This window comes from Scyliorhinus torazame, chromosome 3 (assembly GCF_047496885.1).
Source record: "Scyliorhinus torazame isolate Kashiwa2021f chromosome 3, sScyTor2.1, whole genome shotgun sequence".
NCBI classification, from domain to species: Eukaryota; Metazoa; Chordata; class Chondrichthyes; order Carcharhiniformes; family Scyliorhinidae; genus Scyliorhinus; species Scyliorhinus torazame.
Genome location: NC_092709.1, coordinates 197,141,603 through 197,156,547, shown reverse-complemented (window position 1 = coordinate 197,156,547; position 14,945 = coordinate 197,141,603). Strand labels below are relative to the sequence as shown.

General features: G+C 42.7%; 2 protein-coding genes across 6 annotated transcripts in view; one reads left to right on the top strand and one right to left on the bottom strand.

The window, feature by feature from the left end:
• LOC140408879 (gamma-aminobutyric acid receptor subunit beta-1-like) overlaps positions 1–5,105 on the bottom strand; it is a 609,207-nt gene extending 604,102 nt beyond the window's left edge. For all 3 annotated transcript variants that reach the window (XM_072496707.1, XM_072496708.1, XM_072496709.1), the window contains exons 1-3: positions 4,265–5,105; positions 4,083–4,174; positions 3,795–3,862 (exon numbers count right to left, since the gene is read on the bottom strand). In XM_072496707.1, coding sequence (XP_072352808.1) covers positions 3,795–3,862; positions 4,083–4,174; positions 4,265–4,344 — 240 coding nt within the window. In that variant the 5' untranslated portion in view covers positions 4,345–5,105. The remainder of the gene's footprint in view (positions 1–3,794; positions 3,863–4,082; positions 4,175–4,264) is intronic.
• gabra4 (gamma-aminobutyric acid type A receptor subunit alpha4) overlaps positions 3,788–14,945 on the top strand; it is a 118,886-nt gene continuing 107,728 nt past the window's right edge. Inside the window, exons 1-8 of one of the 3 annotated variants that reach the window (XM_072496706.1) lie at positions 3,788–3,868; positions 6,133–6,270; positions 6,440–6,558; positions 7,257–7,324; positions 7,881–8,101; positions 8,218–8,300; positions 8,990–9,133; positions 9,336–9,488. In XM_072496706.1, the coding sequence (XP_072352807.1) occupies positions 6,188–6,270; positions 6,440–6,558; positions 7,257–7,324; positions 7,881–8,101; positions 8,218–8,300; positions 8,990–9,133; positions 9,336–9,488 (871 nt within the window). In that variant the 5' untranslated portion in view covers positions 3,788–3,868; positions 6,133–6,187. Of the gene's footprint in view, positions 3,869–5,512; positions 5,847–6,132; positions 6,271–6,439; positions 6,559–7,256; positions 7,325–7,880; positions 8,102–8,217; positions 8,301–8,989; positions 9,134–9,335; positions 9,489–14,945 lie in introns of those variants that run through there. The other 2 variants (XM_072496704.1, XM_072496705.1) reach the window with 2 other exon arrangements.

The following is a 14,945-nucleotide window of genomic DNA, read 5'->3' as shown; positions in this document are numbered from 1 at the left end:
GAGTCTCACCACACTTCAGGCAAAGGAAAAGGTTGAACCTCTATGGTAACTTCAGCCGGCACAGGAACTGAACCCAATCTGTTGGCATCACACTGCATCACAAAACCGCTGTCCAGCCAACTGAGCGAACCAACCTCCCACAGCATTGACAGCGAGAAGCTGGTCCCATTGGTGGATGAATCGAGAACAAGAGGGTACAGTTTTAAGGTAATTGGCAAAAGAAGCAATGGTAACATGAGGAAAAGCACCTTCCATGCAGTGTGGTTAGGAAATGGAAATCACTGCCTGAGAGTGCGGTGCAGACAGGGTCAGTTGAGCTCTCAAAGGGGAATTTGATCATTATCTGAAAAGGATAAAATTGCAGGGCAACAGTGAAGAGGCAAGTGAGTGGCACGAAGTGAATTGCTCCTTCAGAAGGCCAGCACTGATTCAATGGGCCAAATAGCCTCCTTCTGTGCTGTAACCATTCTATAATTCTATGATTTCATGTTTTTGTTCGATCAATTGCATTTCTAGGCAAATTAAAACTATCAGTAACTTTTGGGAAAATAATATGTGATTTATCCTTATGACAGGAGCATTTTGGTAATTCGATATATCATAAAATAGACATTATCCAGAAAGTATTTTTATTTAAAACATGTATTATTATTTCAGTTCATTACATAACTTTGCATAACTAGTAATCTATCTGACATTACATGAAATCAAGCAAAAATAAAATTCAGAAGCTTTCATATGTTTTGTATTATATGGTAATATCAGTCAGGAAAATGTAATATTACTATGTTAGAATGTTTCTGCTCTGGAAATATGTATTTTTATTCTTTGGTACAAAGATAGAATAAATGTTCAGGCCTCTTTCTTCATTATATATACTGGTGATATTATGGAGTGAGAGTGTGAGTGCCAACTCCCAACTCAATTCTCATTGTTGTACAAATGATTTGATGCATATATGTGCATATATTATCTGTACTATCAAAATATTTCTTTGTGACAGTTGTTGTCCGTCTACAAGTTCTGTCTTACTCACAAAATTATTTGGGGGGGGGATGGATGCTAAAGGGCTTTTCATTAAGATGTTATACTTAATTGTTTACAAACATATCCAATCAGTATGAAAGACAAATCGATTGTATCCCTTGTTTAATTATTTTAAAATAAATTTGAGGAAATATTAACTCGTTGATCAGATCTAGATTGTTGAATAGTTTCCCTTGCGGATGCATGCAAATCCTTTAAACATGATCAGAATACCTTGGGTACACAGTGAGAATATTCCAACCAATATACCAATATGTTTGTATGATGTTAAGAGGCCCACTGGAGCTGACTTGGGCTGAATAATGCTTTTTTAATTCTGTAGACTACCTTTTCAGTGCTTCACTTTTCAATTGCCAAGTATTAGTCCACACAGCAAACATAATCTTTGAAAATTTTCAAGCAGATATGCAGTTCCAGAGATTAATTTACTTGTTGATCAAACTTTATTCTGTTGTTGCAGAATTTTAAACTTTCCTTGGTGTTTCTCAGGAACATTACAATATGTATGTATCAGCCATGACATTATTGAATGGCAGAGCAAGCTTGAGCGGGCTATTGCTGCTCCTTATTCTTATTTGTGCAGATGTTACGGAAACATGATAACAAGAGATCAATGAGATTTATTAATGAATGTACTAGGAACTGGAGAGATATGGCTTGATTGTTTCTACTTTGATTATGAGCCTTCAACCCTAATCAATTTATGTTTTGATATCCCATAATATACAAATATACTCTATTTTGACAGGCTACGTTTCACTAATCAGTTAGTTCAGATGACACGAAAAGGACTCACTGCTAAGATCACTAAGGAGATATGTGGTGTATAAAAATGTATTCCGCGAGTGTATAGACTTCATGAAGAATTTATGTCTCTTTCATCATTTATTATAAACCACACAAGTAAAATGTGTAGGGAAATAGTTTTAGTTGATAAATATTGATATCCGGCATCTGATTTAAGCAGCACAAACACTAGGGAAAATATTCATCTGATCTTTCGCATTCTGAACAGACCAAACTCACTCACCAAATACTTTTGGCTCTTTTCATGTACAAATTAAAACTTTCCTCACACTCAACTCATTCAAACAGCTTTCTATGGAATTTATGTAGAATTACAAATAATTTTCTGGAATAAAACTGCCACTAAATACATGTAGTTATTTTTTGAATTCCAATAGGATTGTTATTTTAAATACAATTCTATGAATGCAGTGACAAAAATTTTGAGGCACTTTTATTTGCAATAATCCACTTGATATTCATACAACCAATAACTTGAGTTAGAAATATCTGCAATGGATGTCCAAGATAAAAATAAAAGCAAAACACTTCAAGACGCTGGAGATCTGAAACAAAAACAGAAAATGCTGGAAAAACTCAGCAGGCCTGGCAGCATCTCTGGAGAGCGAAACAATGTAAATGTTTTGAGTCTGTGTGACTCAAAGAGTCACTCTTTTCGGACTTGAAACATTAACTTTGTTTCTCTCTCCAGAGATGCTGCCAGGCCTGCTGTGTTTTTCCAGCATGTTCTGTTTTTGTTTCAGATGCCAAGATAGGTTTTGCTGGATGCAATAGAGTTTCTGTTCTCCTCAATATCTTTAAAATGTCTCATATGTCCCTCATTTGTCTCAGACTTAATACATTACCACATCTCTCCACATCCCTCCACATTGTTGGACTATATACAAAAAAATCACATTAGTCTGATAAGAGATTTTGTCCTCTTTTCCTCCAGGCCCTCTCCCTCAATTGAAATCTTCCTTGACTTGAACCTTTCGATTTTACTCCAAATATCATGCCCTACACAACTTTCCCCCATGATTCTTATTATAATGAAGATTGATGGTTCAAGTTTCCTGCTTCAACTCATCCCTAGGACCTAAACAGTTCTTGCCTCCCTCGGCCTGACTCTTCTCATAATCCATCACTCATTGCTTTTACTCTCTTCAATCATAGTGGTAGGTCTGCAGGATGGGATTTAGTCTTTTATCTTGATCTTTCAATAAGTCGCTTCTTGCAATACCTTTATATCTTTAATATATTTAAATTGGGGCCACATTGGCACAGCAGTAGTATTTATTGATTATAGTTATTGTTTCGGTTGCAGTTACAAACTCATGTAACAACAGGGGAGAATATTGCGAATGTAGACTTTCATTTTGTGGACACACCACAAGACCCTTCCTTGTCAGCGTGTCTTATTAGACCCCCTGTCGAACTGGGTGGGCTACATGAAATCGCAGCTATTGCAGGGCTCTGCAACTGGTGTTATCTCAAACATGACATTATCGGCGCTTCTGGGCATTGGGTTATTTGTGCCAGGGCTATGATCTGTCTGTGCCGCTGAAACCCCCTGCATAACAATCACGTTATGGGCATGATCTGTCAAAGGCACTGAAACGTAGTGAATTATTACAATCACCAGATGGCGGTATTATACATTATAGGAAATTAAACGCCTACTTGCAATACTTTTAGTAGATTTAAGTCGGAGCCACATCGGCACAGCAGTAGTACGTATCGATACAGTTATTGCTCCAGTTGCAGTTACAAACTCATGTAACAACACCACCCCCGCCCCCACTAAACGAAATATCCGGGAAACGGCTCCACACGAACGATCGAAATCGAGTCACCTCGTAAACAATGCGGAATTACGCATTTAAAATAGATGAACATATTTAAAACAACACGTTTGCAGTGTGCATTTCCACAGACTGGTATTTAAAGAGTGCACTCACCATATTGACTTCAGAGACCATGTCTATGCCGGCAATATCTATGTTCATACCAACGACCACAGGGAGACCTTGAGGTAAAAATACATTATCTGCTTGTGCTATATTGCAATCCACTTAGAAAAATAACATTGTTGCACATCGCCACAGGCAGCAGATGTTGTATTGCTGTAGTTTCTCTCTCTCTCTCTCCGTATAATACAGTAAATCTTGTTTATTTGACTAGCTACTGACTGGTGGAGAATGGGAGCTGCACATAGATATATGGGACTGTACTGAGAGCTCATTTACCTCCGAAATCTGGTCTTAAACGAATGTCATATCCTTTCAGCAAGTTATCCACGGTGTCTTTCACATGTGACATGTTGCTGGACCCATTAACTCTGAGGGAAGAAATGTGGATTTCATTGGCACTAAATGTGAGGCAGAGAAAACAAAACAATGGCAAGGAATGGCTAGAGATCCGAGCTCACCTCTGTGCGTAACAAACCAGAGCCATCATCACGGGGATCGACACGGCCGCGAAGCACCCTCTGTCTTGAACTCTCCACATTCCTAACTTTGATTATTGAAAGGTCTTAAGCGAAGATTCAAGGAATGCAACTTAGTCCAAGGCAGTGCAATAATCCCGAGGCGGCAACGCATGCGCGCAGCTTCCACACCATCAAATGGACTGTTTGCTGTGGAAAAAATTTCCTTGCAAAATAGTCAAACAATCAGACCCTTAAAGGTATTTTTTCTCTCTATCTCAAATGATCACAGGGTTGTTATTATGCTAATTAAATCACAAGGTCTCCACTCCCGGTTAGCTGGATTCTCTTCAGCAGGAAGGGCAGCTTTGCTTTGAGGTGCTGAGTGTGGCTCAGGGGATGGAAATGACATTCAAAACTGTGCCCTGGCCGAATGGGATCAACTTTTTTTTTTCTAAATACAGTTTGCTCCTCGTACGGCGCCGCACAGCCTGTCTCAATGTCACCATGTTAGTCGGCCACGGAGTCACCATGTGACGATCACTCCAAACTCTTGCTCCTGTTGCCAACGCATCCTCGATGTTTACCCGCCTTAAATGACACAAGTCGCCCAAATGTGTTCACGGCAGCTTTCATTATGAGGGAAAAACTCCACCATTCAACTCAAACAATTGATGTTTGATGGGATACACAATTTAAAAAAAAATCGATGGCGAGATGCCACAACAAATTTGGAGAGTTCGGGGAGTCAAAGTTTTTCGCTTGGAAAATGTCAAATATTTTATTCAGAAGGATAGAAAAAAAGGACTGCATTTGACACCCCGTACTGATAGAGGGCAACGTTAAAAGATATTTTAATTGATGATGACATATTTCTCACTACATTTTTCTATGACTGTGGTTTCAGTTAGCTCTTTTTGACTCTCGAATGTGCAACTTTTAATCTCAAACGGTAAAGACACAAATTAAGATTAACACTTAGAAATATTCCAAATGATTTATTGTGTGGGGTGGGTGAAACGGGTGACAACAATGAGGTAACGCCAGGGTGTTCCTACATCAAACTGGGCTCTCCAGTGAACACTCTTCACAGGGAGGAGTTGGTCAGGGAACTCCATAAAATCAGGCTGTCAGCGAGGCGGCGCCTTTGCCTGGCTCGATTCAGTCCAAAAACATAATGTTGGGGCTTAAGCGCGTTTCCTGGTACACCCGAGAGCCCGATGGTCATAGGAGCTGACCATTCAAGGGTTCATGTCCTTTCCTCTCCCCCCATCCCCTTTCCTCTTTACCTCGGCTCCTACCGGGAAATGAAATCATCTCTTTCTGCGCACCTCCCCCGACAGCAGTGGAGGCATCCGAGACTCGAGTCGAGAGGCGGAACATTTACAAAGCAGGCGGCAGTTCAATGCCAGCAGTGGAATAATTCATGGGCAAACCGACCATGACATATGCAATCCCATTCTAGGTGCTTATCAATATCTATCCACACACTCGACTGCAAAACTATTGCAAGGCGCCTGTGCAAAAGTGCGGGGACCGCTTCGTTTGTACGTGTTCATCTCAAGCCAGAAATACTTGGCAGCAGGTCTGTGTTCTCCACCCCCCCCCCCCCCCCCCCCACTAACATGCAGCAGGTGATAGAACACGATTAACAGAAGAGTTTCTGATAAATGCGCGGCGATATTAAGTTACATTTTAGTTCTGACCCTGCACTCCCAGCCCATCGCCATCGATCGCCGCACAACGGCTACTAAAAGCCAAAGATTGGGGGCTGATACGAGAGCCATTGCCTGACAGGAGAGGAGGCAGGCAGGCACTCCACAAGCACCAGTGCCCATGTGTCTTTTCTCACGGCTCTGATCTCTCCTCAGGACAAGGCAATTGGCGACGGGGAACGGGAAGAGGCTTAAAGTATGGCATGCAAAGATGGTTCCTGCCAAGGAGACTGTGCTCAGGATGTCTTCCAGTTCTATTCCCACTCTGCTTTACTTTATCTACGCGACAGCGTGGTAAGTATTGGAAGGAAAGCGATCCTTTCGCCTTATTTCACACTGTTTGTTGGGTCTACTTGCTTTTAGTGTCTTTATCCGGCGCTCGGGTCTAAAAAGATCAATATCAGGTGTAGGGCAAAGAACTGTTGCCTTGTCACTGTGTGGTTTTTATATATTCACTTTGCAGTATAGGTGAGAGCTCTGGAGAGATCAAGAAAGATGAGAAATTATACCCAGAAAATTTCACTCGCATCCTGGACAGACTGCTGGACGGCTATGACAACAGATTGAGACCTGGATTCGGGGGTACGGTCGAACATTTATTTTCCACTTCTGCAGCTTGACGAATGAGAGCAAATCGCCATCTGTGGAATGATGGTAACATTTCGGCTGATCCGATCCAGATCATCATTATAAAGAGGGCTGTTAATCTACTCGGGGGGGGGGGGGGCAACCTTCCTGCGCTCAGCTAGCTGAAATTCGAACGCATTGTTCAGGGGAAATATCCACGGGTTTACTCTGGAGGGCTTGCTGGTGAGAAAGAAGATGTGAGCAAATTCCACATGCCCGTGAAGCGCTTGAGTTTTATTTTAACAGCGGATGACTGAAATCAGTGTTTGGAATGAATGTTATGCGTATGTCTCTGCCTTGTGACCACGCTCCGAAGACTTTCGATGTGAAAGGGTTTTTTTTTAAACCTAAATATGTAAAAGTGTGCCTGGGAAGGAAGGCAGACTGTCAAAAGTTGAGGATATGCACTGGTTGCACCAAACGAAGCGTATTCACGATATGAGAATCCTAAGGCGTGTAACTTGATGATTATTGCCATTAGAATTTAGGAGTGACAGTGGAAAGAATGAATAAAATGCACCTCAAACTGAGCGAGCACGGTTCTCATGCTGTGCTGTGATTTATGATTAAGTAGTAAAGGTATAAGTGGCCACTGGGTCACCTCCTTGTTTCTTCCTATTAAAATAGTAAGGCTTGCACTTCCTGTTCTACAGGTGCTGTTACCGAAGTCAAAACAGATATCTACGTAACGAGCTTTGGGCCAGTGTCTGATGTCGAGATGGTAGGATCCCACCTTTCCAACTTCAATGTTACAAATAGATATTACGTCTTCAGACTTGTATTTTATTTTTTTTGCAAATAAAGGTTTGCGCGTTCCATTATTGTTTGCCTAAAGTCAAACTATCAACCCGAACATTTAATGCAGGTCATCGGACGAAAGAACTGTCGGCGTTGCTTTCGGAAATACCCATCATTATGTTAGGATTCCCATGTATTGAGAGCAAACATATTCAAACATTCCCCTCGGAAATAAGTTGAATGGATGGTTGGAGGAATGCATCACCATTCATTTTAGTTGAAAGCAAAATGTAAAAAGAATCAAACTCAATTGCGTGTTGTAACCCATGTGGGTTCCAGTCATTAGTTAGTTCCGCGTTGCGTGCTGTTTGTACATAGGCTGAACACCAAATAATGTTTTACACAGGAAATGGGCAGATCTAGCAGGTACATAATGGCGCTCTGTATGGGAATCTAAGTAAATGCTGTAATACTACGCTATATCATATAGTGCTTTACTTTAGTCATCCATATGTGCTTATTGCCCGTTTCCATTCAAGGAGTACACAATGGATGTGTTTTTCCGTCAAACCTGGGTGGACAAGAGGCTGAAGTACGATGGCCCTATTGAAATTCTTCGTCTCAATAACATGATGGTCACTAAAGTGTGGACACCTGATACGTTCTTTAGGAACGGGAAAAAATCCATTTCCCACAACATGACAGCTCCAAACAAGCTGTTCAGAATCATGCAGAATGGTACAATTCTGTACACGATGAGGTATGTTTTACAGTTTATATAACGTCAGACCTTTTTTTAAACCACTATTACTAAAATGAGAGATGCTAATTTCAATTTAAAACTAATTTCAGATGATCTGCATTTTTTGATTTTAGACTTACCATACGTGCAGAATGTCCTATGAAACTGGTTGATTTCCCAATGGATGGTCATGCTTGTCCACTTAAATTTGGAAGCTGTGAGTTGCGTGATCTTGTTTTTGGCTTAACTATAGAAGGCAAACGTTCACTGGTAGTGTTCAAGATTTTATTTAACTGTCCCGTTGAAATCATGCATGGATTTTCAAGTCAATTTTTTCTGTGACCTATGTGGAAAATAAATGTGCGTTTGTCACGTATGCAATTACAGATACATTAGAATTTCTTAAAAAGGACAGAACAAATGACGTGTTTTACATTGTACATCTGTGTTCAGAATTGTTTTGAAGGAATGAAACAAAACGGATAAGTAGTTGAACATATTTTAAATTAATATGAATGGGCTAATGGTTAATATCATCAGCAATGCTTATAAGATCATATCCTTACACTATTTTGAGTAATTGTTGTATCTTATTTAAACAATTACAATAAAATCAAAATAGATTTGCATATTCTCATTGAAATTTTTCAAATATTTAAGCAACAGTGGAATAGTTTTTTTTAAAAAGTCAATGAGCTTAATAAGTTTTCGCATTGCAAAATTTATTGTGTTGGTGAAGAATTTGAATTAGAACAATGTTCAGAGAGTTAGCAATGAAGAGCAACAATTCAATCACTTAAATGTAGCTAAAAAGAGGAAACTTCAGCAGGATACATTATGTCACAAATCGTTACATTACTATTGTGGACTAACATTATTATAAGTTCAGTTTTCAATATGTTTTAGATGCATATCCTAAAAGTGAGATGATATATACATGGACAAAAGGTCCTGAACGATCAGTGGAGGTGCCCAAAGAGTCATCTAGCTTGGTGCAGTATGATCTTGTTGGACAAACAGTATCAAGTGGCACTGTTAAATCCATTACAGGTAAAGACATAACGTTATGGATTTCTTCAATACATGTCACAATCTCTGAGCACTAGAGTACACTTTGAAGGCATATTTCTGTTTAATATTACATAAGTATTACTAGATTGTTACTATATTTCATCCAAAACTGCTGATTACAATTAAAACCTAAATCAATACTCATGGAAAGGAGTTCTATATATATTTTTCTTTCTTTTAGGAGAATATGTGGTGATGACTGTCCATTTTCACTTGAGAAGAAAAATGGGTTATTTCATGATCCAGACTTATATACCTTGCATTATGACGGTCATTCTCTCTCAAGTCTCTTTTTGGATTAACAAAGAGTCTGTTCCAGCACGAACAGTTTTTGGTATGTACCCTTAATCTATAAAACTATGTTATTACATCATTCCATTTTATTTCCCTCTCTCTCTCTCTCCACATCCAATATTGAAATTTTAACCATAAGACCACAAGATATAGGAGCAGAATTAGGCCATTTTGCCTATCGGGTCTGCTCCGCCTTTTGATCATGGCTGATTTGTTTCTCATCCCCATTCTCCAGCCTTCTCCCCATAACCCCTGATCCCCTTTTTAATCAAGAAATTCCATTATTACTCAAGAACACCTGATTTGTACATGAGGTTCTGTTACCTCAAAATATTAACATTTGGATGCCTTTCAATACTGCCTCCTGTTGCCACATTTCTTAATTTAGTCACGAGGATGCTATTTGCTGTATGGTTAGAATACTTCTATTCTGGGCCAAAGGAGTCTTTGGGAAGTCGATGGGCTGATGTGAGTTGAGTCAAGAATTTAAGGTTTCACAATAACAGGATTGGAGCATATTGCCGTTTCAGGATTAACATAAACAGGATGACTGACTGGAATTGAATGCCCTTGCCATGGCAGATTTGGTGGTGACGGAGGTAGTTAATCAGGTGGAGGGTGGAGATTCCACCATCATCTCACCTCCACCTCAATTAAATCTGCGGCAGAAGGGCCTGTGGTCAGTCTTCCTGCCCTGTCAACAATTAATGCCCACTTAAGGGCCCATTCCTGCCACCGCTAGTATTAACCCAACAGCGGACAAGGATTAATTTGCCATACAGAGAGCACATTAACCAAACCTATATGGGGTTGCTTGCCAGCTCTAGGGGGTTCCCCCATTCAAAGGCACTATGTTTCTGGTCGAGGGGCATTGCAAAGTGGGAATGGAGTTGGTGAGGGGTGCTGGAGAGGTGCTGAAAGCCATCTCAATATCCTTGTTACGTACACCCTGCCCTTCCCCCCTGTGACCCCACCCCATGACCCCCCCCCCCCCCCATCCCACCATCACTCACTCACCTGTGGCATGGGATCCAGCAACCAAACGATGCCTTGGGTGTGTGTAGTGCTGGCAGCAGCCACCATGTCCCTGGTAGCACTGCCATTCAATAGGACTGTTGGCCTCTGATTGATCAGCAGCAGTTGGCTTGGAAGTTCCACCCCCTCGCTCCTTAATCCGGGGGAAGGCCCACTGCTATCCAGTCAACTGACTGAGTGGCAGGTGATACAGTGGGCCTGCCTTAAAGGAGGTGATAGAACTCTTGCCAACTCTCCAGGCCATGACTGAAAGCCCTGTTGGCTCCATTAAATACCATCTGCTATATCAGAACCAACAAATCCAGTCACCAATATCTTTGACATAACAAACTGAATTTCATTTTCTATTTTTCAAGGTTTCTCTTGACTGTTGCTGGTGAATAATTTACCATTTTAAAGATGCTATTGAAATACAAATTGTTGTTGATTGTGGAAGGAATCTGATCGAGTCTAATCCTGTTTGAACCTGAGACATGACAAACAGACACATACATATACACACACACAAATGTGTGCACCCACAAGCACATCCGCATGCATACAAACACACACATAACTATATTTCAATAGAGTTACATGAGATTGCAACCAGACAAAGGAAATGTGGTTGAATTTTCATACTTTAGCTAGAGATACTAATGCTAATTTTAAGGCCTCAATTAGTGTCCCAGTTTGGTCACCTTACTCAATACTGAAATACAGTTGAACTTGGGATATCTTTATCCTTATGAAAGCACTGCACTGGCAATACATGTCACAAACACTGGATTATTCAAGTAAATTAATTTGTATTCTACATGTATTGTGTTTATTTTAGCTTTGCAATTCAAACTTAGGTAGTACTCCTATCTCTACATCACAAGGTCCCAAGTTCAATACCTACTATAGGGCTTGAGCAGAAAATTAAAGGTTTAAACTCTAATGCAGTATTGAGGTGGTGCTGCACCATTGGAGGCCCTGCCCTTTGGATGAGATATTCCCCCGGATCAAGGATGAGGCTCCATCTACCTGTTATGATGGATGAAAAAGGGCCCATACACTATTTTCCTGGTCCACATTCGTATGAATGACATGATAGAACAGGGGATATGGTTCTGCAGTCAGAATCTAGGGAGCTAGGTCGAAAATTCAAAAGCTAGACCTCAAAATTAAGGGGGCAGGATTCTCCGTTTCTGAGAATAAGAGTTGATGCCAATGCAGAATTTGTGGACTTTCAGGACAGAAAAACTGGCGCCACACCTGGACAGATTCTGCCACTGCTAAGGGGCTAGCACCGGCACCACGTAGAACTCAATCCATTCTAATGGGAAACGGTGCCAGATTTGTTGGTTTTGTGATTGACACCCAAAGGTTGACAATCTGCAGCCACATATAAACAATTCTCCCCCACACACACCATCCCAGCCAACAAGATGGCAGCAAAGAGAGCAGCCCCGAAGTTCACAGTCGCAGAGCTGGAGACCCTGTTGGGCGCGGTGGAGGAGCAGAGGATGAGCCAATACCCCGGCCCGGGCGCAGGTGGCAAAGGCCATGCGCGCCATAAGCAACACCATCCGGACCGGCCTGCAGTTCCAGAAGAAACTGCATGACCTCTTCAGGGCGGCCAGGGTGAGTAGGCAGCAGTGTGTCCCTGGCACCAACCCACCTCCCACTTACCCGTAATTCTCTCCCACCCCCCCCCCCCCCCCCCCATCCCCCCACCCTGCCCCGGTAGGCAGCCGAATCCTCACCCTGCCCCACATGTTGGCACCCAGACCGACTTCCATGGCCGGATGCACTGGCCACTGAGGCCATCACCTACCCACCCCCTGGGCTGCATGCGTCGGAACATCTAACTGTGTCATTTTATGTGTCCCCCACCCCCCTCCCTCCCCCCCCCACACCCCCACAGGAGAAGGCCGCGCACAACCGCCGGGAGCGTGCAAAGACAGGAGAGGGACTGCCGGACCTGCGGCCCCTCACCGTGACCGAGCAGAGGGCCCTGGATGTGTTTGGCAGCCCGGAGGAAAGGGAGGTCGCCGACGTGGAGCATGGCCGCAGGCAAACAAGTGAGATCTTGCTGAGTTGCAGTTCCCCGTGACACGGGTGCCAACCACCCCCCAACCACTCCCACCACCCTCAACCCCACACCATCCTCACCCCCACACCGCATTCACGCCATCATCACCCTCACCCCCACACCACCCTCACCCCCACCCACACCCTCACTCTACAACACCTCCACACCACTACCCATACGCCCATCCCCACTACCCCGCCCCCCGGCCCGCAGTCTAACCAACGTCTTGCACACCTTCGCGCTCCCCGCATCCTTCGTGACGGACGAGGCCTGGCCTTCATCCTCCTCTTCCAACACATCGCACCTCTGCTGCGCGATGTTGTGGAGGATGCAGCAGGCCGCCATGTTGCGGGCGACCCTCTCAGCATCATACTGGAGGGCTCCTCCAGAGCGATCCACGCACCTGAAGCGTATCTTCAGGTGGGTAAAGCACCGCTCGATCATGCCCATGGTTGCTGTATGGGCATCATTGTAGAGGGGCTCCGTGTCGGTCTGTGGCCTCTGGAGAGGCGTCATCAGCCACGACTGCAGTGGATAACCTCTGTCACACAGAGGCCAACTGCCCAGCAGGGGGGGGGGAGAAGGGGGGGGGGGGGCGCGTCTCGGTATGTTAGGAATCGTTGAGTGTACCAGGATGAAGGAGTCATGAACACTGCCAGGGTATTGGGTATAGACGTGCATGATGCGCAGCTGATGGTCACACATCAGCTGTACCTAATAAACATATCCTTCGGGACTTGTGGGAGAAACCCGGAGCACCCGGCGGAAACCCACGCAGACACGGGGAGAACGTGCTGACTCTGCACAGACAGTGACCCAAGCCGGGAATCAAACCCAGGTCCTTGGCGCTGTGACCATGTAGGTCACAGTGATCATTGCACCAGAAGGTTTAGGCTGAATTTAGAAAAGGATGAAGAACAATTCAGAATAAGAATAATCAACTGGGAGAAAGCCAACTTCAATGGGGCAAGAACGGATCTGGGCTGAATATATTGGAGCCAAAGGTTGGTCGGAAAATCTGTAGCAGAACGATGGGCTACTTTCAAAGAAGAGATGCTCTGAGCACAGTTAAGGTGTATTCCCTCAAAAGGGAAAGGTGGGGAAAATCCATAGCACCCTGGAAGGGAAATTAAGATGAAGAACAGAAAGTATGCTTATGACAGATGTAGAAATACAATTAAGAATCCGGCTGAATATGGATGGTTCAAAGGTAAGGTGAAAAAAACCAAATAAGATAAACAAAGAGGGAGTATGAAAAGAGACTGACAGCCAACGTAAAAGGGAATCTTAAAGTTTTTTTTAATAGGCATTTAAATAGCTAAAGGCTGGTTAAAGGAGGAACATAGCGGAGATATCAAATGAATACTCCATATCTGTTTTTACCAAGGAAGAAGATGCGACACAGACAATGGTGAAAGAGGAGGTAATTCAGATACTAAAAATGTTTAAATTTGATAAAGAGGAGATATTAGATAGGCTGTCTGTACTTTCAGTGGATAAGGCACCAGGGCTGGATCAGATGGATCCAAGGAAGATGAGGGTTGTGAGAGTGAAAATTGCAGAGGGACTGGTCATAATTTGTCTGTGATTCTCAGACTCAGGAATGGTGGCTGAGTACGAGAGAACTACAAACATGATTTTTTTAATTAAAAAAAAAGAAGGTAAAGATAATCCCAGCAACTACAGGGCAGTTAGTTAAACTTCAGCGGTGAGGAACCTTATTGAAGAATAAGTCGGAACAAAATTAATAGCCACATGGACAAATGTGGGTTGATTCAGGAAATCCTGCATACATCTTAAGGGAAACCGTGTTTTACTAAAACTAACTTGTTGGGACATTTTGAAGAAGTAACAGGGAGAGTTGATGAGAGCGAATCAGATGATGTGGTGTACATGGACTTCTAAAAGTGTCATGAGCATGACTAGGGAGAAAAATCATGGGCCCTGGCACTTCTCCTCTTTCCAGGCGCCTTATTCCCCGGAATCCAACCCCCTCCCCCATCCTCCCATCACTACTCCCCCAACCGCTCCCTTAACCCTCCCCTTAAAACATGCATGATCTTTTTCCCCTTTCAAGATTCACCAAACAATTCACGAATCACAAAAGGTACAAGTAAAATGATGACACCCATTGCTGGCACCTGGTTACAAATATCATCCAATAAAAATGCAGCATGGTTCATTAATATTAAGAGCAGCAATGATATGATGCAGTGCTAGTTTGTGTGCACCCTACAAGTGATCCCACTACTACTATTACACAAACCAGAGAGTACAATTTTTTCTTTGACAGCATTGTTCAATAATGTTAAATTGACAGGAAAATATCCCATTAGTTATTTATACACTGTACAGATGATAACACTGATTTTTGTGACTGCCTCAGCCCTCATTAACATGTTC